At 36.0% G+C, this 24,377-nt stretch overlaps 1 protein-coding gene across 3 annotated transcripts in view; it reads left to right on the forward strand.

The window, feature by feature from the left end:
- Nucleotides 1-282: 282 nt before the first annotated feature.
- The window catches only part of LOC110442321, a 26,934-nt gene continuing 2,839 nt past the window's right edge, over nt 283-24,377 (forward strand). Inside the window, exons 1-3 of one of the 3 annotated variants that reach the window (XR_002462004.1) lie at nt 283-414; nt 1,405-2,889; nt 6,529-6,824. Coding sequence is in view for 1 of the 3 variants with exons in the window: in XM_021485873.1 (XP_021341548.1) it covers nt 1,458-2,774 (1,317 nt within the window). In the remaining 2 variants the exon portion in view is untranslated. Of the gene's footprint in view, nt 415-1,404; nt 5,086-6,528; nt 6,825-24,377 lie in introns of those variants that run through there. The other 2 variants (XR_002462003.1, XM_021485873.1) reach the window with 2 other exon arrangements.

Here is a 24,377-nt window from a genome sequence, read left to right on the forward strand (position 1 = left end):
GTATCGTGGTACAGAAACGAAGCATCAATGTCTCGGTTGTCTACCACACAATTATGTACCATGGTACAGAAACGAAGTATAAATGTCTTGTTTGTATACCGTGGTACAGAATCGAAGCATAGATGCTCCGAATGTGTCTGGCCGCCTTCGGTTATCGTAGAAAAAGACTTGTGTAAAATTGTGTATACATATACACACCACGGCGCGTTGTTAAAGTGTGAACAAAACGGGTTTATTTATAAACACTGTTTTACTGGGAATTCCTAGGATCAAAAATTCCAGCTAAGTGGGATTGTCACATGATTCTTAGTCATAACTTTCCACAAGATTCGGGGATGATCTCTGGGCAAGACGCCATTGACTAGTTTGTCAGCCGCTTCTGGTACATAGCTTGTCATCGAGGCAACAAATAAGGCAAGTAGTATATTGGGTTGTAATAAGGATACGATTTGGATGTATTTATATTGTATGATGCCTTCAGCTATCGGTCATAACATATACATTGTTACGATTTCTCATGCAATCTTTTGTATCCAATACACGTCGGTTTATGACCACTGCTTGTCATTGAAATACAATAAGTATCACATGTGTAGCGGAGTTGGACTGGGTCGATCACCGACTAAGGATATGACCATCTATCGTCCTGTCGATATTTTGTTTCTTTACACTAAATGCTACGTTTTCAAAAATACAAATAATAAGTGATCAGGTGTTTGTATTTGGCCTTTTGAGTTCCGTTCTTCCCTTTGATCAAATGATGCGACAACACCTTGCCATGTTTCTTTCATGGATTTAGAGGATCGTGGATAAAGTCAAAATGTTATTAATATATAAAATCGACAAAATATCATATCTATATTTTTGTAATGATTTCAATTTTATAATCATACAATTTCTCAAAATGTCTCTCTCTCTTTAAATAAAAGATACATATTTTTATGTGAAATTTTACATACATTTTAATGTATTGAATACAATTCATTGGAAAATTATGATTGTTTAAAAGTTTTATAAAATGAATGTCGTTCAAGTTCAAGTTCTTGAAACGAAAAGGGAAAGGTGCATATAACCATTAATGATATGAATTTCAAAAATTAGAGGGTTACTTGTTAATTTCAAATTAAGTATTGAGTAAAGTTGGTATGTTATGAACCGCGCCACTACTCGAAAGAGATTACTTTAGCTAGCAAGAATACGGCAAACCAAGGAAACTTCAAAATCCAACAAAAACACAATATGAGATTGGTAATGTACCATACTATCGTTCTTGATGTATGTTATGAATCCGTTTATTACAACAAGTAAAACATATTAATAATAAAGATATCAAAAATAATCTGAAACTCGTAATGTTTTAATAAGAAATACAATCATCTCATGTAATGTATATCTCTTTTCCAGATGTATATCTTGTGAACATGTCTTCACGATGAAATTTTTGTCAATTAAAGGATATGAATGAAATAGAAAGGAAAGTGTTACAAAGGAACCATTGTAATATTGTGGAGGTCATTGAACCCTTAGAACTAAGGCCGTTTCTGTATTCAAAAGGTGTTCTCCCGAATCCGACATTCCTGGGTGATGATCGGGTAAGAACAAGAAGGGCAGAAAAGTTTATCGAGTATATAGTTGAAAACTGTTCATTTTCCCTGTTTCTCGATTCGTTATCAAAGGACAGTGCGTATGATTTCCTTGCACAGAAACTGCAGCTAGAGTTAGATGACATATCAAAAGATGATACTGAAAGTCGGTATGTGCCTTATGAAATAAAGGAGTCATTATTCACACCAGAGCGTGCTAAAGCAATATGGTTTCGACACGAACTCAAACGCTATTCCATGACAGGGAATAATGAAGCATTCCTTCAAAGAAGTAAAACTATTACCGATAGGTGGAATGCCATACCCAAAGAAAAGATTTTTCTCGAAAATAATCAAGAATTGGCGGATATGTATTTCATGGTTCTAGACGCAACCATGGAAAGAAGACGAATTGTGTACGACACGACTCTTTATAACGACGATGAATTGTTTGGTAAGATGCAAGAGATGTCTTTATACACTTCCTCTGCTACACTACCTACAGCTATGCGTCTAGCACGTTACGGTTCAGCTCTTCTAATGGCAGGAAGGCCGGTGGAGGAAGCACTCAGTTACGTGGAAGAAGCAAAACAGCGACTTCAAACACTCCCAGCATGTAGAGAGTCTGGAGTAATTCTGTATATTGAATACAACATGCTGATTTCAGAAAGATACGAAAAAGATCCTACCGTTAAAATGAAGAATCTACTGTTAAAAATCGGAAGTGAGTCAATTGACCATTTTTGTCGAGAACAGGAAACGGTTGGAAAAGATTTCCGTAGAATGGTGTTGATAAAACAAGCACTGTTACTTCTAGGCATAGGACTTTTCCTAAACGACGTAGATAATGTTTTTGTCACGGATGAAGACAAAAAACAAGCTGAAACAATTTTGCAAGAAATCCGAAAAGAGGAGAATTGGAAAAGAATGGAACATCGCTGGCATGTTGCATACTATGTAGCAAATAGCAAACTACTCCGTCTCGAAGGACAAAGTGAAAAAGCATTGGATGAGATGCAAAAAGCTTCGAAATATGCAATAGATGGAACGTTTAAAAAGGAGCTTGGTAATATAAAAAAATCTGTGGTTTTCCAAAGTGGAAAACGAGAATGGAACTTCAAGAATGCGCTACTTCTTTTTTCGTTCATCATTCTATTAATAGCAGTGGTGTATCAGATAGTGTTTCATTAATCATGAGAAGACCTACTATGTTCAATGCTGTGGTGTAGAAGTTAATTAGGACCATTCAGCTAGAAGGTGCAAGCGCCACGGGCTACAGATGGGAATCCTTGTGTGAACACATGAGGTAAGGGTAATCATTTTAACGGAACTGGTAATACTTAAGATTGGTATTTATTTATCAATAATATTTAAGACTCTTTGAAATACTGGGTATTCAACTGATTATTCTATATTTATTATTACTATGCGTATTTGATTATTGTGTATAATTATTCCTTAATTCATCTAAATAAAAAATAGAACTAATTGACGTAATAGGGCCCCCTTAACTCATCCCCTTCTCTGTATTTCATATGTTTACTATAATAGTTATGCAGATTGTGGATTACTATTATCTTGTATGTTAAAGATGTTGTGATGACAAGGAGGAAAGCAATATTAAACCTATTGTTCACAACCTACTGTCAAACAAGGCTGTGCCGCTTGGAATCAAAACATTAGTGACGTCACAACGAGGTAGCACTATAAAGTCGTACATAAACTATTATATACAATTATTTTCGACGATTCGACGGACTTCCAAAATATAGGAACAAAACAAAACACAAAATAGAATAGAATATAAATAAAGGACAGCCTGGATACGGTACGCCCTCCTCCTAGACCAACGCCATGATATGATACGATCGGTAATCTCCCCATCTTTTTATATAATAAAAGTTCCAATAAGACACATAAATTATAAGCCCAACAAATTATAGACCCCCCATAAGACCATTTTTTCTTTTCTTAAATAGACATACACCAAGAACTAAGGGTAAATATCCGCATACACCATAGGGACCCCTCGGATAATCTCAGACTCTGGTCAAGCCTGACAAGGAAACAAAGTACTGTACAAAACGGAAGCAGAGACGTTTCTCTACTGTCGGGCACAACCGGCAGTAAGAGACCCGAGGTACATAACAAATATAATATATATTTACCTCTCTATAAGAACAGGAATATATGCAATAAATACACTTTCAAATATACAAATAATTTCATTTTTTATGTACATATATACATTAATATAAGCCATATTGGCCAAATTCGAATCCCCTCAACGACACCAATACATTAGTATTGATCAACAACCAAAGCTGCATCATCCGGCGCGATAAACCATTTCGGACCAAGGAGTCGTCTCCAAATTACACCACAAGATAAAGATAGGATAGAATAGACGACTCCAAACCACCCCCCGAGGGAAGGCAACTTCCCTCACGCCGACAGAACACTGACTTCCGTCAGTGAGATGAAACCCGTAAGGGCGGATTCATGTAGGCGCGAACCCGTCAACCAACCAACCAACCATCGAGATAGCACTCTTCATTGTCAAAATAAAGCGAGTGGGTTGGTTGCCGTCTACGGAGCTAAAACGCATAACTTTAATAAAACACGGTACCATTTTGTAAATGAGATAATGCGTGTCAAATTAAAAACAAATACGGGGGGAAAAAACCCAAAGAACTTAAAACGCTGAAATCGTAACTTTATCTATACCTCCTTGATCTTAATAAAAATGTGGTGTTGAAAATTAATGTTACAATTGACATCAAATATCCCAGAATGTTATTGCATTTATTTCTTAATGCAATATTTTTTTTTACATTTTTTCACGTCATGAGGCGCAAATATTGCTTCATCAGAAAAGCGCGGGAATGTGTAACGTAGTTTTTAACGCCAGGTTATAATGACGTCACGCTTGACAACAATACAGAGCGCCATTTTGAATGGGTTTTCCGCAGAGAATATAAAGTACCGTTCAGATTGGATAATACTAAGAGTGACGTTTTTACTTGCGAATATATATTATTTCGTGTATCTTCACTGCATTAAACATATGTGTTTATCAGATGGAGAATTCATGATATTTCACTAGAAAACTACTAAATACCGATACTGTAAGGTTTACCACCATATTTTTGTAGACAGTATGCGGCCTCAATTTCCCAGAAGGCTTTCACGCATGGGGAAGCACCGGAAGTGGACAAAGTGTTTATAGATCAACCCCCGACGGCGCTTTGCGCCGCTTGGGGGTTTGAAAAAAATGTTTAAAGTAGATTAAATGGTAAAATATATCGTTAACCTGACATTATTTTCAACATTGTTTTAACGTCACATTATAACATCAGTATTTGATAATCAATATTATATGTATATTCTGTCACATTGTTCAATCGACGTTGTTATAATGGACATTAATATGACTCAGGCATGGCCTGGAGAGAGCGCAGCTGGTACATTTGTTTCGATAGTATACTATATATTTTTTTAATCATAACATTACCCATTTTAATACATACACAATTTACCTGTATTTTTTTTTTCTTTTCCATAATATAGCCTACTTGAATCTGTTGCTGGGCAAAATCATTCATTTTGAAAACAGGCATTGCCTGAAACGAGAGAAGCGTCTAAATGCTTTTTTTTTTCAATTTTATTTTCTAAATAACATTATTTAAAATATTATCTATTTATTCGTTTTATAGGGATAAATGTAAAATCAATAAGTAAAGAAAAGCATTCGAATGAATAATGCAGTTCAAGAGAAAACACAAATGCATTTGGTACTGTTGCATTTAATTGCCCCGTCTATGGCCTCAGCGTAATGTTGCGGAAAGAGTGAGGCCCGATAGAGGGACTTCATATTTGAAGATGTATTGTTTATCAAATATAACTGTTATTATCTGTTATTATAAAAGTTAAGAATATTGGTGATTAAAAATCTAATTTTATTTTCCGACATGATATACTTAGCCTGATCCCTCTAAATCGTGTAAAAAGAGAATCACAATAGCCCAAACATATCCGTATTTCCGTTTGGTTTGGTAGTTACTATATACTTCCGGTTTGGGTGGAGAGAAGAAAAGACTAAAATTTGAAAGAAGCTTCAGTGTCTGTAATTTTCAATGTCATGAATTTACCTAACCATAGAAAAAAATTATCAAATAAAGAGATATTTTTGAGAATGTGTAGCAAAGCTAAACAGCATCGTAAAAATAGGACCGCGGTAACTCTATACTAGCTACTTCCGTGACGAAGGATTTTGGAAGCATAGTATTTCGACGTTACCATGACTTCAATTGTTCGTACACATGTTACCGGAAAAGAGCTTCGCTTCTTGCGCCTTCGGCGCAAGAAGAGCTGCGCTCTTATTAGAGTATACATGTTATGTGTTATAACAATGATATAATTTATGAATTCACTAAAACAAATGTCACCATATCATAATGCATTTTTCATTAAACTGTACCTGATAATTTTACTCTTGTTACGAACTGTTTACCAGACGTTATTTATTAAAACTGTTACAACATACATTTGTATGTTTTTTTTATTATTATCCCACACCAGGGTCACACGAACATGATAAAATAGTTCAGCAATACCAAATTGGTCCGTCCTTAATACCCCACTGCTATGATTTTTCTATGATCTTTCATTTTGAGCCCACCATCATCTGATGGTGGGCTATTCAAATCACCCTGCGTCCGTGGTCCGTGGTCCGTGGTTCGTCCGTCGTCCGTCCCTAAACAATTCTTGTTATCTGTATTACTCAAGAACTGTCATAGGGACCTTTATATTTTATATGTAGGTTCCCCTTGGTCTTAAGCCTGTGCATGACAACTTTTGAGACTGATCGGATGAACAACATGGCCGACAGGCAGCCATCTTGGATTTTGATAGTGAAAGTTTGTTATCGCTATTTATTATTAAGGGGGAGGAGAACAGCGATACAGATTCAGGGGACTCCTCCGATGACTACCAGAGGCATCGTCAAAGGAGTAGCAACATAAGATGCCCACTTACTCGGGTAAAGAGCGCTGGGAACAATTCGCTCTTATTTTCACCAGGATAATAAAGGACAATAAATGGTCGGACCGTAAGACCAAACAACGGTTTTTCGATTGTCTGGTGGGGGATGCGTTGGAGTACGCCGATAAGCTTCCACGAACTCTTGGGTTCACAAAACTCAAGAAAAAGATGAAGGAACGGTTTAGCGACAAGGGCGTCCCAATGGTGGCCCGCAGAGAGCTGAACCTCACTAAACAAGAGGAGAGTGAGAGTTTGGCAGAATTTGCTCAGCGGATTCAAACCATAACTGGAGACGGCTTTGCCCATGCAGACATCACCACGAGGAACCAGATCGCTACGGAGGCATTCCTCAAAGGCTGTCGCGAGAAGATGGCGACGCAGAGAGCCATGGAGAGGAATCCTAAGACGGTTCACAAGGCTCTGAAATAAATAAAGGCCTCCGTAGCCAATCAGCGTGTTCTGTTTGGTTCTCGCGCGCCACATTACCCTAGTAGGCAGGTGGAGTTTGCAGAGGGCACTAAGTCGGATGATGAAGTCCCTATACAGTTCTCAAAAGATGAGCTACAGGAGCTAAAGAAATACCTATCCCGGGCGCAGAGAGCCCCCCCCCCCCCCCCTGTTTATTGTACTCAAAACGACTAACAAACTCTCATAGAGTTTATTTTAGTTTAAACATATTTTATTGTACAAATATACAGGGTATGGGGGTTACCTAGAAAAGAAATCGTGTAAACTGTGAAAAGGATCCGCAATCCGATGAAGACGATGACTTGGACATTACAAGAGGGATTGGGGGGAGGGGATATGTATGCGAAAAGAGTGCAGAAAAGTAAGAGGTATGGTCTAGTGATAGAGAGAGTGCGAATCATCATATGGGTAGGCAGTATATGTACAGATGGTGGACACAGGAACGTGGATCAGGGTGAATAAAGATGATCATAACCAATATTGATCTGTATTGAGATTCGCATTGGAAAAGACTTGAGAAGATAATACAATTTTTTTTTATTTTTTTTTATAAGATAAGCATATGAAGCATGAGATATTAATGGCTATATCACGGACTTAGATAATCTAATTCCGTGGCTATATTAACTAAATGAGTATAGATGTAGCATCATTAATGAAAAATATTTTTTATATAGCAGGTACATTACATCTTTTAACTATTTTTATGAATTTCATAACTAACAAATAAGCAACTATTAAAAAAACACCACAAAACAACAACAATAACAACAACAGTATGTACAGCTTGAGTATGCACACGAGAGCCTGCATGAATCAGTAAATTATGTTTATTTAAAATCCCAACATCGACCACCTTTAATAAATAATACTTACATTATAGATGTCTTGGATGTAACTTAATAATGATATAGAAAATAAAGATAACAGTGCATTGGATCCAGACTTCTAGCACTGAAATATGTTGAGTTCTCAAAGGAAATAATCAGATCTCAGAATTTGAAAATAGTTAACAAGTTCACTGGTTGAACAATGTTAAAATTCAAGGGTCCAAAATTAGTTGTCTCCCTCCATAATTGGGATTGTCGGCAAGTATGGAAACTGCACTGTATGTATCCTTTAGATATACATTATACCTAATTCCTGTAGGAACTCTATCTAAAACAGATATTTGTATCGTTATAAATCTCTGATTTAGATAGAGTGCCTACAGGAATTGCAGTGTACCATGCAGTTGTGCAGAAATTATGCATGTTTTGCATTCCCACCATATATAGTTTAGAGCAGGAAATGTGTTCATTATTTTCAATAATGTCTTAACATGTAGAAAAGGACCCAATGTAATATGTGTTAGGTTAAGAATATCAGAGAACTGATCCAAATGATTTGATGTACATTATAGCAAAATGATAATAGATTCTAATTTGAATAATGCGTGATAATTATATTGCTGAAGTAAAGTGCACAGGTAAAACTATAGACTAATGGTATTGATCCAAACATAATGCATGTTTAAACAATGGTATTGAATGGAAAAAAAAAGTTTATTATTTAGCCATTTTTGTTTTTACTTTTGGCTTTCCATTTGGGTAGCTTTTCGGTATCTTACTTTCTGAAACCATCTAATTTCAATTTCATCATAATCATTCCAACCAAGTTTTAATTATTTCCTGCTAAATGTGGACAAATTGTACCAAAAAGTGTTCTTTCCTTTATACTTGTTTAAGCAATAGTAAACTTTACTCTCCCGGAGAGAAAAATAGAATAAAAATAACAATTCAAATAAAGCAGATAGGGGCCTTTTCATCCATGTGGAGAATAAGATTCTAGTACATCCTAGTGCAAGGAAAAAGACTTTTGAAGTTTTAGCCAATTTTCTATTTTTGGGCCCCACCCCTCCAACTACAGTACTGGTAATTGCCATCACATCATAATTTTTCCAACTAAATTTGAATTATTTTCTGCTTAAAATTGACAAAATATACAAAAAAGTGCTATTTTCCTGTATAAAGTCTAGTAAACTTTACCTCAGCTTCCCAAGGGGAGAACTGATGACCAGGAGTAAATAAATTTACAATTCAGATAAATCAACTTAAAGGACCTTTTCATTCATGAAATTTTAGTCAATTTTCCCCCTTTGAAACCTGTCCCTCCAGACCAAGGGGCAAGGTAGGATCTTATTTCCTTATATCGCTCTCATCATTACTAATCAAACCAAGTTTGAATTATTTCCTGAAATTTACTATTTAGACAAAGCACCTAAGCATCTTTTCATTCACAAAAGAGTGTTGATTCAAGTACATCTGAATATGGAGAAGATTTCTGAAGCATTGATCACCTGGGAATGGGGCAGGAATGCCAAATTTACAATTTGATAACCTCTTCCACCAATGATGATTCTTAGTAAGTTTGAAAGAAATGCATGAATTCACTGCTTCCTAAGAAGAATTAAAAAAAATATAAGTTTTGAAGAAAAGTGTTTAGGTCACTTGAGCCTTTAATTTGTTCCTGTATACTGTATGGTAAATATTCCTCCATCAATACTTGAATATTTTACCATATAAAGAAATAAGAAAATCACTAAAACTGATGGATTGTGCTCCCAAAAAAGACATTTGGGACTGGAATAAAGGTTGCATGATACACGTATCTTTACCTGAAATTTATCATGCCTGGCACTATTATTGACTCTGAGTTTACGTATGTAACTGTGTAAAGTGAATGAACAACCAAAGAGGTATGCAAAAAAGCTCGTCTTCCTTCTGCACATCACTTGCCTTTGGAGGTATACAGGGTAAGATTTAGTTGACCTTTGAACTTAATGAAACCTTGACCTTAACTATACAGACCCCATAGTGGTACTACATAATATAACGCCTAACATTCTTGCATATATAACTTATATTGAGTTATCTTCATCAAATCAGAAGTGCCCTGAAAAAGAATTTGACCTATGACCTAAATGTGACCTTGACCTCCAGGCATAGGGACCAAATAGTGGTATGTAACATATGTATTGCCTTACTATCCCACATACATGTATATCACTGAAATTTCATTACTGAGACTCTTCAGCAAGTCAGAAGTTATGGCCCTTTTTATGGCTCGGGGAGCATAAAAAGAGACGAAATAGTCCCAAATAATCCTATAAAGTATCAATAGATAAAACAACAGACTTCTGATGTATGTCACATAATTTATTGGTTGCTACATTTACAATGAAAGAGTGAATATTGAAGTAATCATCAAATAATGACATCATAATCACTTTAGACAGCATCTATGCACATTGATGACTTTCCTCTGTGTTGTAAATTCACCAGCCTGCAAAATCCAAGATTTGTTACATAATAGAAATCAATTGTATGAAGTTTGTAGATCAATGCATAACTATAAAGATCATTCTAATGTTGGCAGTGCCCTCACAGCTACAGAATTTTAATAACTACAAGTCTGGTTTCATATACAGCCGACAGAACAATCATGTACATATTCAACTCTAGTATATGTACATGTATATGCAGTAAAATAGATTGTAATATTCTCCTAAATCATACTAATAACTAGAATGGCTATAAATCTGTATCAAATGAAAGTTTTGAAATGCCACTGTTAAAGCTTAGATAGGAATACACACTTGATTCGATTTCAAGGAGTCAAAAACATAAACCTATTATGATATACCTGTGCTAGCTATAGGTAAATTTCAATCCAAATAAAACTGATGGTGAATGCATGTATGTCAAATTGTTCATGGAACTTGAAAGTTGTATTAAGGCTTTCTCTCAACACAATAAAATCAACTCTACAACACTGATATACCATCAATTAAGATGCATCTGCATTAAATGTTGATGATCATATAGCATATAACAACCCAAATCAATAATGGGTTAAGTGTATTATACTGTCAAAGTCAGGTATTACATATGTGTATACTATTGCTGTACATACAATTATTATACACATATGTACTTTCACACACAGTTATTATACACATACATACTATCACGCACAGTTATTATACACATACATACTATCATAGACAGTTATTGTACACATGCATACTATCACACACAGTTATTATACTCATACATACAATCACACACAGTTATTATACACATACATACTATCATAGACAGTTATTAAACACATACATACTATCACACACAGTTATTATACACATACATCCCATCATAGACAGTTATTGTACACATACATACTATCACACACAGTTATTATACTAATACATACTATCACAGACAATTATAACACATACTATCACTATCACACATGAACACACTATCACAGACAGGAATTACACATATCTTTACTATGATATCATACACATATATCACACATGTATGTACTATCACTGACAGGGAATTCACATCTAAAATAATCACAGCTATTATAATACATGTACACTGACTATATATTTTCACAGACAGTTATTATATATACATGTACACACAATCACATACAGGTACAATGTATGACACATGTACACAATACATACAGACAGGTATTACACATGTACACACTATCACAGACAGGTATTACTCACGTATATTTAAAATCACAGACAGGTATTACACATGTACACGATATACAGACAGGTATTACTCATGTATATATACAATCACAGACAGGTATTACACATGTTCACACTATCAAAGACAGGTATTGCACATGTACATGCTATCACAGACAGGTATTACACTTGTAAACACTATCACATACAGGTATTACACATGTACACACTATCACAGACAGGTATTACACATGTACATATGATCACAGACAGGTATTACACATGTACATATGATCACAGACAGGTGTTACACATGTATAAATAATCACAGACATGTTAACACATCTACAGTACATACTATCACACTTTTATACATGTTCTCTTATTTCTTTACACACCTCATTTAACTTAATAATCTTAGTAATAACATTATTTCTTCTCTTGTCAAAGGATATAGGATATATATACTGTCAATAAAAACAAGTCATCCAGAAGGCATGTGCATTCATTGCAAAACCCTTTCATCAACATGCAGTTCTGTTTAAGCTATTTTTAGCTTTGCTTCTCAGTAGCAATTTGCGGCTACACCTTTCATTATTTATTTACCTGGTCTGATGGTACAATGTGAGTTTATTCCTAGTGCCTTAACTTCAATATATTTTTTAATGAGGATATTTCACTACATCCTATTAAAAGTGTGTGAAACAGGCCCTCTTGGTCTCTTGCATAACATCTAAAACTCCCAGGTCTAAGGATGCATACTTCATAGTACATTTGGTTGAAATACAAGAGTGAACTTGACTTACTGTCAAGGTGACAGATGTCAAATAGGTAAACAAAAATTACCTTCAGTTATATTTGAGGTCACAGGGGTCAAACATTTCAATACTTCAAACGACTTGTTTTAGCTATATAGGGAACCCATAAACTTGATATCAAGAGTATGCCATTTCACAGGTTTTAAATTGAAATAAAAAAAAATGCATGTATATAAAGAACACATACTAAGTATTAAGTATATAAACAGTAGTTGTCCCCAGAGTTTATAATGAGAGGTAATACGTGCAATGTATACACTAAACAGCGTATATAATTTGGATTGGTATACACAGTATATATATACACTTAAAGAGTAATACAGAGTAATATTTACATTGTTCTGAAGTTGGACTGAATACACACACACATATATATATATATATGTAAATGATGTGCATTAATTAGGTTGCCTTACAAGTGTCAGCTGTAGGGAATTTCCTTTTAGCTCAGTGGTAGAGCATTGGGCTGGAGAGCCAGAGGTCGTGGGTTTGAGCCCCAGTAACGGCACTAACTTTATCACTATTCCTTGTCCTACTACATATACATATATATATATACTAAAGGGTCTGTGGTTAATATTTCTATAAACTTTACAGATGGCATACATGTATGAGTAAGACAGAAAATTGATGCAGAATGCATACCTTCTTTTAACTTTCAAAACCCTTTTTTCTCAAAAGTTTCAGCTTGAAATATATGTATTTATATATTGTATTGTTCTAAAGTTGTAATTTATACATACCAGGTAACAGATTTTTATCTTACTTAATGATGCCACACAATGAGTCAGACTGACATTTTAGAAATTATAAAACAAAAATCATGAAAATTATACTAAATGTAAATTAAAACAAGTTCTGTTCTGTTGAATTGATAGGGTATAACCTTCAATTGGCTTTGAGAAAAGTTAGATGTGAAGAAGCATTTTATAACTCATTATGTCTCAAGACCCATGGTTTATATCTCATATACCTTGCCAGACCAAGTACAGGAATTAATCCTTAAAAAGATACAAATAGTATACAGAATATAAACAAATAGTGATGTAAAACAAGTAGTTTACAGTGTATAAACCATTAGTTTTTGTAACTGCTATTAGCATGTTTAATTGCTAGGTGTATTTTAGTACAGCGATGTAAACTTGCCTACTGTAGATGTGTGTTAAAGTACAATGTACTCACATGTGTAATACCTGTCTGTGATGGTAAATACAAGTGTAACACCTGTCTGTGATAGTAGATACTAAATACAAGTTTAATACATGTCTGTGATAATAAAATACAACTGTAATACTTTTCTTTGATGATAAACAGATTTATATAAGTAAAGTGTTCTACTTTCGTTTTCAAATAAATGCAACAAAATAAGAGAACATCTTCAATTACCTAATGCTTTCACTTCCATATATATAATTATAAACACTTTTACCTATTTTACTCCGCATTTTTTTCAATAAAAGCGTAATACTTGAACTGCAGCAGGTAATCGGAGCAACTAATTATATACTCATCCTTCATGTAAAGTATTGAACGTCTTCGGAAACTCTTTTTTTTCCCCCTTCGGAACAAATAATACGAAACTAAAAAAGCTGAATTAAAATTACAGTGGTGCAATGTGCCACATTCTTTTTATATAGTAGTCTCGTTCAACCAGACTCTTGTTGCCTGCGCAAGCTACGCCGAATAGAGAGTCTGGTCAAACGCAGTGCTTTCGTTTTGTGACATCATAACGAGGCTTACCGAGATTCTGGTAAAAACAATCATTGGTCAAAGGTTGACACACCCTTTTTATCTTTTGAAGTCAGAATTTGAGTGGCCCAAAATTACATTAAATATTTTAATTCATTAAAACATTACCTGTATATGCATTCCCGAAGTATCCATGTTTTCACTATTAACGAGAAAAATGTAAGAAAATGCTTCAAAAAGAATTATTTCATGTATTTTCATTGGATATTTTATAATAATTCATTAAGCTAACAAGACTATTGATACAAGTCAAGCCAGATTACCTGAGTGAGAACTTGAAGGTGTTTTGAATGGTGTACAGGTAAAATCTCACTTGCTTTGCATGCTTTTTTCAAACTTCAGTCAGCCTTGTTGGCTTTGTGCTCAGTTATGATTTATTCAATGGAAATAGATGGCATTATTCTGGAGATTTGACACATTTTCTTACATTGTTCTCGATAAAAGTGAATACACGGGTACTTCAGAAATGCATGTATAGGTTACCTTTTTCATTAATTTCATTATTCATTTAAAGGTTTAATGACGTTGACATAACTTCCGGAAACGAAAGTAGAAATACTGCCCTATTGTGGTGATAATGTTAATGCACTGTGTTTGACCAGAATCTTGAATTACAAGTGATCAAGCGTCTGGTTGAACGAGACTATTTATATAGACGTTTTGACAGTTGCAGCCGCCATCTTGGGTCAGAGGTCAAGTGGTTAAACTTTTGTAAACAATATGGCGGTGCTCGCACTCGTGGCGATTGAGCGCTGTTGAAACTTGACAGTTTAAGGACGTATTTGCCTAAAACAATGTTTATCATTATGGGGAACAGATGCAAACAACTAACCTACCTACTATTCCATCTAAAGACGACATTCTAAATCCTCATCATTTGCAATATCATAATTTTACAAAGGAAATAAAAGGGTTGATTTAGGAAGACAATGGCAAACCAAATATAGTCTGTTTCATACTTACCCCACAGGTAACTTACCTCTGTGAAAGTAAACTGTGTAGCTTTGTTGCATATGTTGGGTATAAATACGGTTTTAATACTTGTTTGAGGTTCAAATATCTTTACATATATTCGATATATTTTTTATACTTATACATATGTAGAACTTTTAAACAGATAATATAGAATATAACAGCACTACATAAGGTTTCAATACTTTTTTGGGGTTCAAATATCTTTACAGATATATTTTTATACTTATACATATGTAGAGTTTATAGTCACATATTTACATTACACTTTTAAACAGATAATATAGAATATAACAGCACTACATAAGAGTTAACAATCGAGTATTTCACTACTTATACATAATGATTACATTTCAATTATATTACAATTTTTAAACATACAACCGTCAATGCATATACTTATATTAATTTATATTACACTGTTTAGGTCACCAAATACAAGACAAGTTAACTTTAACATTACATTTCAAAACATGTTAAGTCGTTAAATCTATCAATATAAACTGTACATTTCATTTACTAATCACATAATACAAATGCATTAACAATATTCACATATTAAGAATAGTAAAGTTTAGTAATAGCAATATCAAATTGGCCCCCCTCAAATTTATATCATATCTCCAATTTAAAGTTCAAGTCCAACAGCCAAGAGGCACATAGTTTTGTTGTTATCTATCCCAAATGTAAGAGATGTAATGCTGCATTGGCGTACTCCATAAGATCTTCAGCTGGGTCAGTCGGCTGCTGATGTTTCGGTACCGTTTCTCGCGTGGTCTGTTTACTCCTCCTGCATCTCGTTGTATTCTGTTGATCTTGTTGGCTGCCTGAATCTCCTAGAACACTCTGATGATGGCGAAGATGTTCGGGTGTGCATAGTGAACCTTCTTCTTCAACTTCCCGTGCCAGGCCTCTAGGTGATTGGTGGTGCTGGGTCCTTTAGTGATGTAATGGTTCCAGATATGACGATCTCCCTCGATCCACTGGGTTACGACGTAGTCTGTGAAAGGTGTTGTGTTCACGGGTAGGTCAGCATCCTCAAGTTCACCTAAAGCGTTGAACCACACATCGTCCACACTCTCTGACGTTGGCATGGTCTGAAGGATGGGTGTGCTGGCGTTGTCCAAACCGTACTGGAATATCATTGAGTGTAGTCAGTGTGACAGGGCAGGTGGCATCAACACAGGTCCAGTAGGTCCTCTCACCTCTGTTGTTCTTAACACTATAAATGTAACCATCATATGCAAGACTTCGTCCGCCACGTTTGTTTCTCACAAACTTGACCTGAATCTGTGCATTCGCCATGGTCTCGTAGTCTAGTAGTGGGTAGTAGTCTCGTAGTTTCGTAAAATAGAATTTGCGTAGATATTCTAGATTCGCTGTAATACTGCTTGAGCTGTACAGTTGGATATAACTGCTCCAGAATGATTGCTTGCTATATATAACCAATTTGGCTTGGATATTCATCATCAGCTTGGATACAAATTAAGGAGTGCTTAAATAATGGTAACACTCATCATCATCTCAGTAATAAGCATAGGCCGTGATCACTTTTAGCTCACCTGGATGGAAATGATAGCTTGGATAATTATAGATGTTCAATGATTTTTATGATAGTTATTAGATACTTATAACATCTAGGAATTTTGATCAATTAACTGATTAATTAACAGAAAGATTATTTAATAACTGTTTATATTAATATTTTTAAAGTACTAACAAATGAAATAACACATTTCATCTTATCATATCAGCAGCACAAGGACTACAAAATAGATATATTTGATACTGAACATATATATTTATATATATGATTGATATTTAAATAATTTAAATTTTAACATTTGTCATTACAAATCTGAAAAAAACTTATATGATGCATTATTAAATTAAATATGATAAAACACCACCTTAGATAGAAACACAGGTAAACACAGGTGAAAACACAGGTAAATACTGCCCATACTACTTAGAAACAGACTATAATCCTTCTAACAACATTCTTCCACCCATGTTATTTTAAAAAAGTGGGGGAAACCTGAACGGTGTGTTCTCCTTTCTCCCACTTTTAAAAAAACCATAGAGGCAGTTATGTTGTGATAGCAGTTATTGTCTGTTTCATATATATTTTACCTGGTTTTTACCTGTGTTTTCCCACATTTTTTTTACCTGTGTTTTCCCACATTACCTGTATCATATATACAGTACTGTCATATACATGTAACTTTGATATAGTGTGTTTTCATCATTTTTATTTGTGTTCTCCCACATCACCTGTATCATATATACAGTACTGTCATATACATGTAACTTTGATATAGGGTATTTAGATAATTATTTTCAGAGAATCTTTTTTACCAATAAATGCGTCTTCATTGTAATTATTAATAACTTAGTAGCACTCATTAGATTATTTTCCCCTAAAACATAATAATTAGTTAAGTTTCTATTTGATAACCCCATATGGCTTGGGTCCACTTATATTTCTAGTTGATAAAAATGAATCTTAACAACTGATGGCTTGGGTCCATCAACTGACCACTTTACTGGTGAGCATTGAGTCAACAATTAAGTATATATGAACTTATAAAGGGACATATAAGCTGACCGTTTGCAAAGTGATTAATTACTAATAATAGATTAATTGATGCTGTGGTGATTAAACAAGTGAGATTGTCCAAGCTGTATGTTTTGTAAGTATATAAGGAAGTGGAGGGTGAGGTCTCACACATTCTCCATCAACCAACAACATGGCAAATGCACAAATTCAAGTGACGTTTCTTCGCAACAAGTTTGGAAGACAGAACATCGCATACAACTGATACATTTACTGTGTTAAGAACAACAGAGGTGAGCGTGTATATTGGAGATGTACCATCCCCAACTGTCCAGCTACACTTAGTACCCGAAACAACATCCCTACTGGAAACGGCCGCCATCCCCACAACCACCCTCAGGACCATGCTAAGATCGTCGCCCAGGAGATTATGAAGACCATTCGTACCCGCTGCGTGAAGGAAGTAAAACCAATTCCCAGAATCTACGATGAGGAGGTAACCAAGCTTCGATCCGATGATTGGAACGACGACGCAGAGAACACAGTCAAACAACTACCCACCTTCCAGTCCACTAAGAAGTTACTGTATAACGCTCGACGTACTCAGACTCCTCAGCTACCAAGAACCATTCAGGACATCAACCTAGATGGAAAGTGGACCCAGACAACTGCCGGAGAGAAATTCCTACTACTTGATGATGGTGACAATTCCAGGATTATAGCCTTCGCGACATCCGACAATCTGATAGACCTCTGCAACGCCGACACTCTCTTCTGTGATGGAACGTTTTACACGTGCCCGACTCAGTTTCACCAGATCTACACCGTCCACGCCAGGATTGGAGACCAGATGTACCCACTTTTATACAGTCTTCTTCCCAGCAAGAGCCAGGCAACATACCAAAGATTATTTACGCTCCTCAAGACTAAGATGACAGAACTCAACCTCCAACTCAATCCCACCACCGTTTTCCTGGACTTTGAGGCTGCTGCCCAGAACGCCATCCGCGCAGTGTTTCCAGCTGTGAGTTTGAAGGGCTGTTTCTTCCACTATACACAGTGTATTTGGAGGAAAGTCCAGCAGACCGGACTTCAACAACTCTACGCCAACAACGATGATGTCCGACAACTTGTAAGGCGTGCCGCTGTACTACCCCTTGTTCCGTTAGACCATGTAGAAGATGTCTGGTTCAATGCGCTGGAGGCCATAGGCGATGCTGATGTACCACAAGACACCACTCCATTTACAGATTACGTCGTGACACAATGGATTGACCGAGATCAACAACTCTGGAACCACTTTGAGACCGAGGGACCCAGAACAACCAATCACATAGAGGGATGGCACAGCAAACTGAAGAAGAAAGTGGAACACGCCCACCCCAACATCTACAGCATCATCCGCGTCTTCCAGGAAATACAAGCCAGCAACGAGATAACGCGCATCCAACACGCAACAGGAGGACGACTCAGACCAAGAGCAAAGCACTACCGTAACATCGACAGCCGCCTTAGCCAACTAAAGGAACACTTGGAGAATGGTACAACAGATGTTATCCAGTACGCCGACACAGCATCCCATCTTTTGCATTTAGAGTGACATTGTGATAAATATGCTTTAGTAAGTTAGTGCTATGACATTAGTTTTGTATCTTTGTGCATGTGTGCAATTTATGAATATGAGTGTTTTGATCAACCAGTGCTAAGTATTTATTTATTTTCATTCCCAGCTTTTCATCTGTTTTTTGCATAAACATGATCTCTGTCTTCACTGATTATATTTGTCATAAATTGCTTGCTTAATTTAGTTCTATTTTATGAAATATATATATAACATACATGTAAATGTATAGTAAAAATGTATAAAATTGAGTTAATATGAAGTTAATAAAAGCAGGTTTTTAGTTAATGTATTTTGTTGTGTTTTTATTAAGTAATAACTGGAATCTTGTATATATTTATTTATACTTCCAGTAAATATTACGAAAATCAGGAAATATATTTGTTAAATATTCCTATAACTAACACAGTATTTCCTATTGGTGAACAGGTAAATACAGGTAAATAATCTACCTGTACTATACCAGAACAGACTATAATGACACATCTATTGTTTTCCAATGTTTATATAATTCCTTTGATCAGAAAAAAGTGGGAGAAAGGAGAACAAACCACTAGAACAAGCCGTTAACAATTATCAATTCATGAAACCGTTCTCATGCTCAAGCTTGGATTTTGTGCTCAAGCGTAATTTCTTGTTTTGGTTATAAATTAATAAAAAAAATATGTTTCAATGATCTGGAAAAAGAATATTTTCAATGTTTTAGATTTGACTAGTTGATCATTTTACATGATTTAAGTGAGTAACAAGAAAGCTGGTTTGAGCACAGAATCCGTGCTTGAGCATGATAACGGTTTCATGAATACGAGCCTGTATCCCTTGGATTTTATGTAGGATGGGTTGTCAATAAATATACATGATTTATTTAATTGTTAATATCTAAAACATAAACAGAAAATGATTAAACAAAAGTTGTAAGATGTTCATTTCACAAGCTAAATTGGAGTTATCTCCCCTGCACTGTTTAATTGGATTGTTATGACAGAATATATGTAATGTTTGTAAATAAGTTTGGAAAGGACTTAAATAGGCCTAGCCACATTAGGGCATTTTATACTAAATTATCCCCCAAATCTATGTTTTTCTTTAAAATTTTCATATGAAACCATGGCAGCTGCATGTGGTTATAGCTGAAGTTGGTAAATATTTAGCACTGGAATGTCCTTACTTTATTTTAGCACCAGTTATTATTAAGTTTTCCTGGACCACACACCATTTTCCAACTGCCGACAATCAAAACCAGACCAATCAATGCATGTGAATATTTATCGTAGAAAACAAAATGCAACGATACATTAAAGGGTGCAGTACTAGTGCCTGTAGAGAGACACTGTTGTAGATGGTTAGGGCACTGCATCCATAAGTGTTACACGTGAATATTTCATTCATCTGAACACTGTACATAAATTATCTTAATAAGTTAATTGTAATCCAAACTGTTCTTATAAACACCACTTACACTTTTCTATATATTGATTCATTATCATCCTCGCATGCTGATGCATCATATATGCATGGATATATACAGGCCTTGTTTAGGACCGAATATGGGCCAGGACCCCTCTCAAATTTTGGCATTATGTTCCCCTATTTCAGCGTTAATTTCGGCTATTTTAATTAAGAATTGTTTGAAATTTTCCATCAGTTCATCTGTTAAGTGTTGTATTTCATTTTCCCTGTGTTGTTGATTGTCACTGCTGATATTTTATGATCTATAATGAACAGCCAGAAACAAAATCAATGATGTGAACCATGCCCTTCCACATTTTGCTCATATTAGTCATATTTGCAGGGGTTAAATTTCCTTGTGCACCTGAATCCCATATGTCGTGAAAAGTATTTTGAGTGTCATAATTTATGGATTCAACGTTGAAATACAGGTAAACTGTTTGCAAACACTGATCCAGAGCATCGTCATACGCCAGTGACTTGACTCGAAAGAAAATCCAATGTGTGTGTACCTTTGTAGGTGTAACCTGTAATCAATGAATCACTTACTGTGTACACATAAATATGTTGAGGCCACTTTAAGCTTGCATAACAGTGTTGAGTTACAAGTATATTCAACATGTTGTGATAAGGTCCTTGAAAGTAGTTAAAATTTCGATGATTTCAGTGGTGTTAAGAATTCATGGCTATACAGTAGTTACAAGAGGCCCAGAGGGCCTGTATCGCTCACCTGGATATCTAAGCAATCATGGCAAAATATTCTCCATGTAAGATCCAAGGGAATATGTCAGACCCCAAGGCCAATCCTTGTAGCATATCTGTATTAGATTTTTCATGCCCAGCAATTTAATGTATGGTTATGGGGTGGGGATCTCAACTGCTTCCAAGCTGTGACTCAGAAACTAGGTCCCTAAGCTTCCGGCCAGACCCCGTGATCAATTATAATATCATGACTGCATTCCTCTCTTTATGCCCAACAATTGTATATACAGTTTTGGGGTGGGGATCTTAACCATTTCAAAGTTATGACCCAGGGGTTAAGTCTCCAAGGGTGGGGCAGACCCCAAGGCCATCCTGGAAGCATATGTGCATTCATCTCTTTATACTCAGCAATTGTATATATGGTTATAGGGTGGGGATATCAACTGTTTCCATGCTGTGACTAAGAAACTAGGTCCCTAGGAGTTTAATCAGACCACAGGGTCTATTCAAATATCATGACTACATTCATCTCTTTATGCCCAGCATTTGTATATATAGTTTTGGGGTGGGGATCTCAAACATTTCAAAGTTGTGACCCAGGGACTATGTCTTCAAGGGAAGGGCCAGACCCTAGGGCCATCCTGGAAGCAAATGTGCATTCTTCTCTTTATACTCAGCAATTGTATACATGGTCATTTATATACAGTGGGGATCTCAACCATTTCCTAGTAATACACTTTTTTGGGCCCCACCCCTTAGCCGGGGGGTTAGCCCCACCATTTGTACAATTTTGAATCCCTGCCTCCAATGAATGCTTCCGAACAAATATGATCGATATCCATTGCACAGTTCTACAGAAGAAGTCGTTTATAGCAATATAGCCAAATTGCCCCCTTTTGGCCCCGCCCCTAAGCCCCCTGAGGGGTCAGCCCCACCATTTGTACAATTTTGAATCTTCACCACATAGGGATGCTTCCAGTCAAATATGGTTGATATCCATCTCTTAGTTCCAGAGAAAAAGTCGCTTAAAGCAGTATAGCCAAATTACCCATTTTAGCCCCGCCCCTCAGCCCCCTGGGGGTCAGCCACATCATTTGTACAATTTTGAATCACTGCCTTCCATGAATACTTTTGATCAAATATGATTGATAACCAGTGCATAGTTCTACAAAAGAAGTCGTTTGTAGCAATATAGCCAAATTGCTACCTTCTGGCTCCGCCCCTCAGCCCCCTGGGGGGTCAGCCCCACCATTTGTACAATTTTGAATCCCCACCACCTAGGGATGTTTCCAGTCAAATAAGGTTGAATTCCAGTGGTTAAGGAGAAGAAGAATTGGTTTAAAGAAATTGTTGACGTAAAGACGACGGACGCACGACGGACGCCACGGTATGGCATAAGCTCACCTTGGTCCTTCAGACCAGGTGAGCTAATAATGTAATAGTTCTTTTCCAATGGTGACATGACAAGTATTATATTTCGCTTCATTTACATGTTGACAGTGATTATTCAGCCTATATAAATGGGGTCGAGTACCGATCCCATTCCCAATGAGATTTCATCAAAATAATTCCCAATTGCCCCACTGAAATTCCCGTTTGATTACCGTTTTTAATTCCGGCGATTTTGTCTTGGCCATTTCTTTTGCGTATAGAATGCAAGTCGTCTGCAAACGCTTAGCTGATCACGAATCAGTGAGAAATATGGAGTTGTCTCTCAACCGCAAATACTACGCAAAAAAAAATATGGCTATCAGACAGTATGGGCTCCAAAAGCCTGCCTGATCTCATTTAACGCAAAAATCCACAAAATTACGTTATCACAACCCTCGCATGCCAGTCCGATTCCACTTTACAGGACAGAGACGGCGTCGGTATCTCCACAAAACTCTAGAGCACAAGACCGCAGCATATGGCACTTTTATCCATGGATATTCTACAATGTAATGTATTGTTGCTTCATACTTCATTGCCAATTATGAATTAAATTCTGTGCTACACTTAAACAAAACCTGAAGTCCTGGGATTGGGTAAATTTCCCCTATAATAGCCGTTGTAATACAAATTTATCCTCAAAAAAATATCTGTTTTCGCGATAAACTTTCCCAATTTCCAGAGAAGTATCTTTTCCCAAACTAGCCTGAAAAATCATTGGTTGATTTCCACATGACATCTCAACAATGAAATTGGGCTACCAGCACCTATTATGTAACTCTGGTGACCATTGAGGCCCTTAGGCCTTTTGTGTATCTATGGATGCTAATCACATGCAATGCTGCCGACGCTGTTTCGTACATACATTTGCTGTTTGACTGACCAGGTTAAGATAATTCGTTAAGGTCAGGCTCTATCTGCTCTATGGATTACTTGTCCGGAATCTTCTAAACTTGCATGGCTTATGTATCTGTGGTTGGTGATCACATCCGATGCTTCGGATGCTGGTTCTAACCAAAAAAAATTCCGCATCAGTGACCATGTTAAGATGGCAGGTTAAGGTAGTTACTATAGGTAACTTCCTGTTGTATATCAATACTGGTGTTCTAAACTTGTATTGTAGTGATTCCAAACTTATATGGATTGCATTTTTTATATATATGGTAAATAGATATTGAGGAGTGCATATCTGCAATTAATTCATGAACAAAACACATTAACAATATTTAAATATGCTTTTCTGTATATTTGTCATCTGCCATAACAAAAACTAGTGACTCTAAAAACACTCAACCGTTCACCTGAAAATAGCAATCTAGTCATGATTTTAGATTAAAAGCCATAGCTTTCATCATATAAATATGACATTCATTAGCAGGTGACAGTGAATATTGTCAACCCGAGAAAACCATTGTCACCCGAGGCGAAGCCGAGGGTGACAATGGGTTTT

Source organism: Mizuhopecten yessoensis, unplaced genomic scaffold, assembly GCF_002113885.1.
Source record: "Mizuhopecten yessoensis strain PY_sf001 unplaced genomic scaffold, ASM211388v2 scaffold716249, whole genome shotgun sequence".
Classification (NCBI taxonomy): Eukaryota; Metazoa; Mollusca; class Bivalvia; order Pectinida; family Pectinidae; genus Mizuhopecten; species Mizuhopecten yessoensis.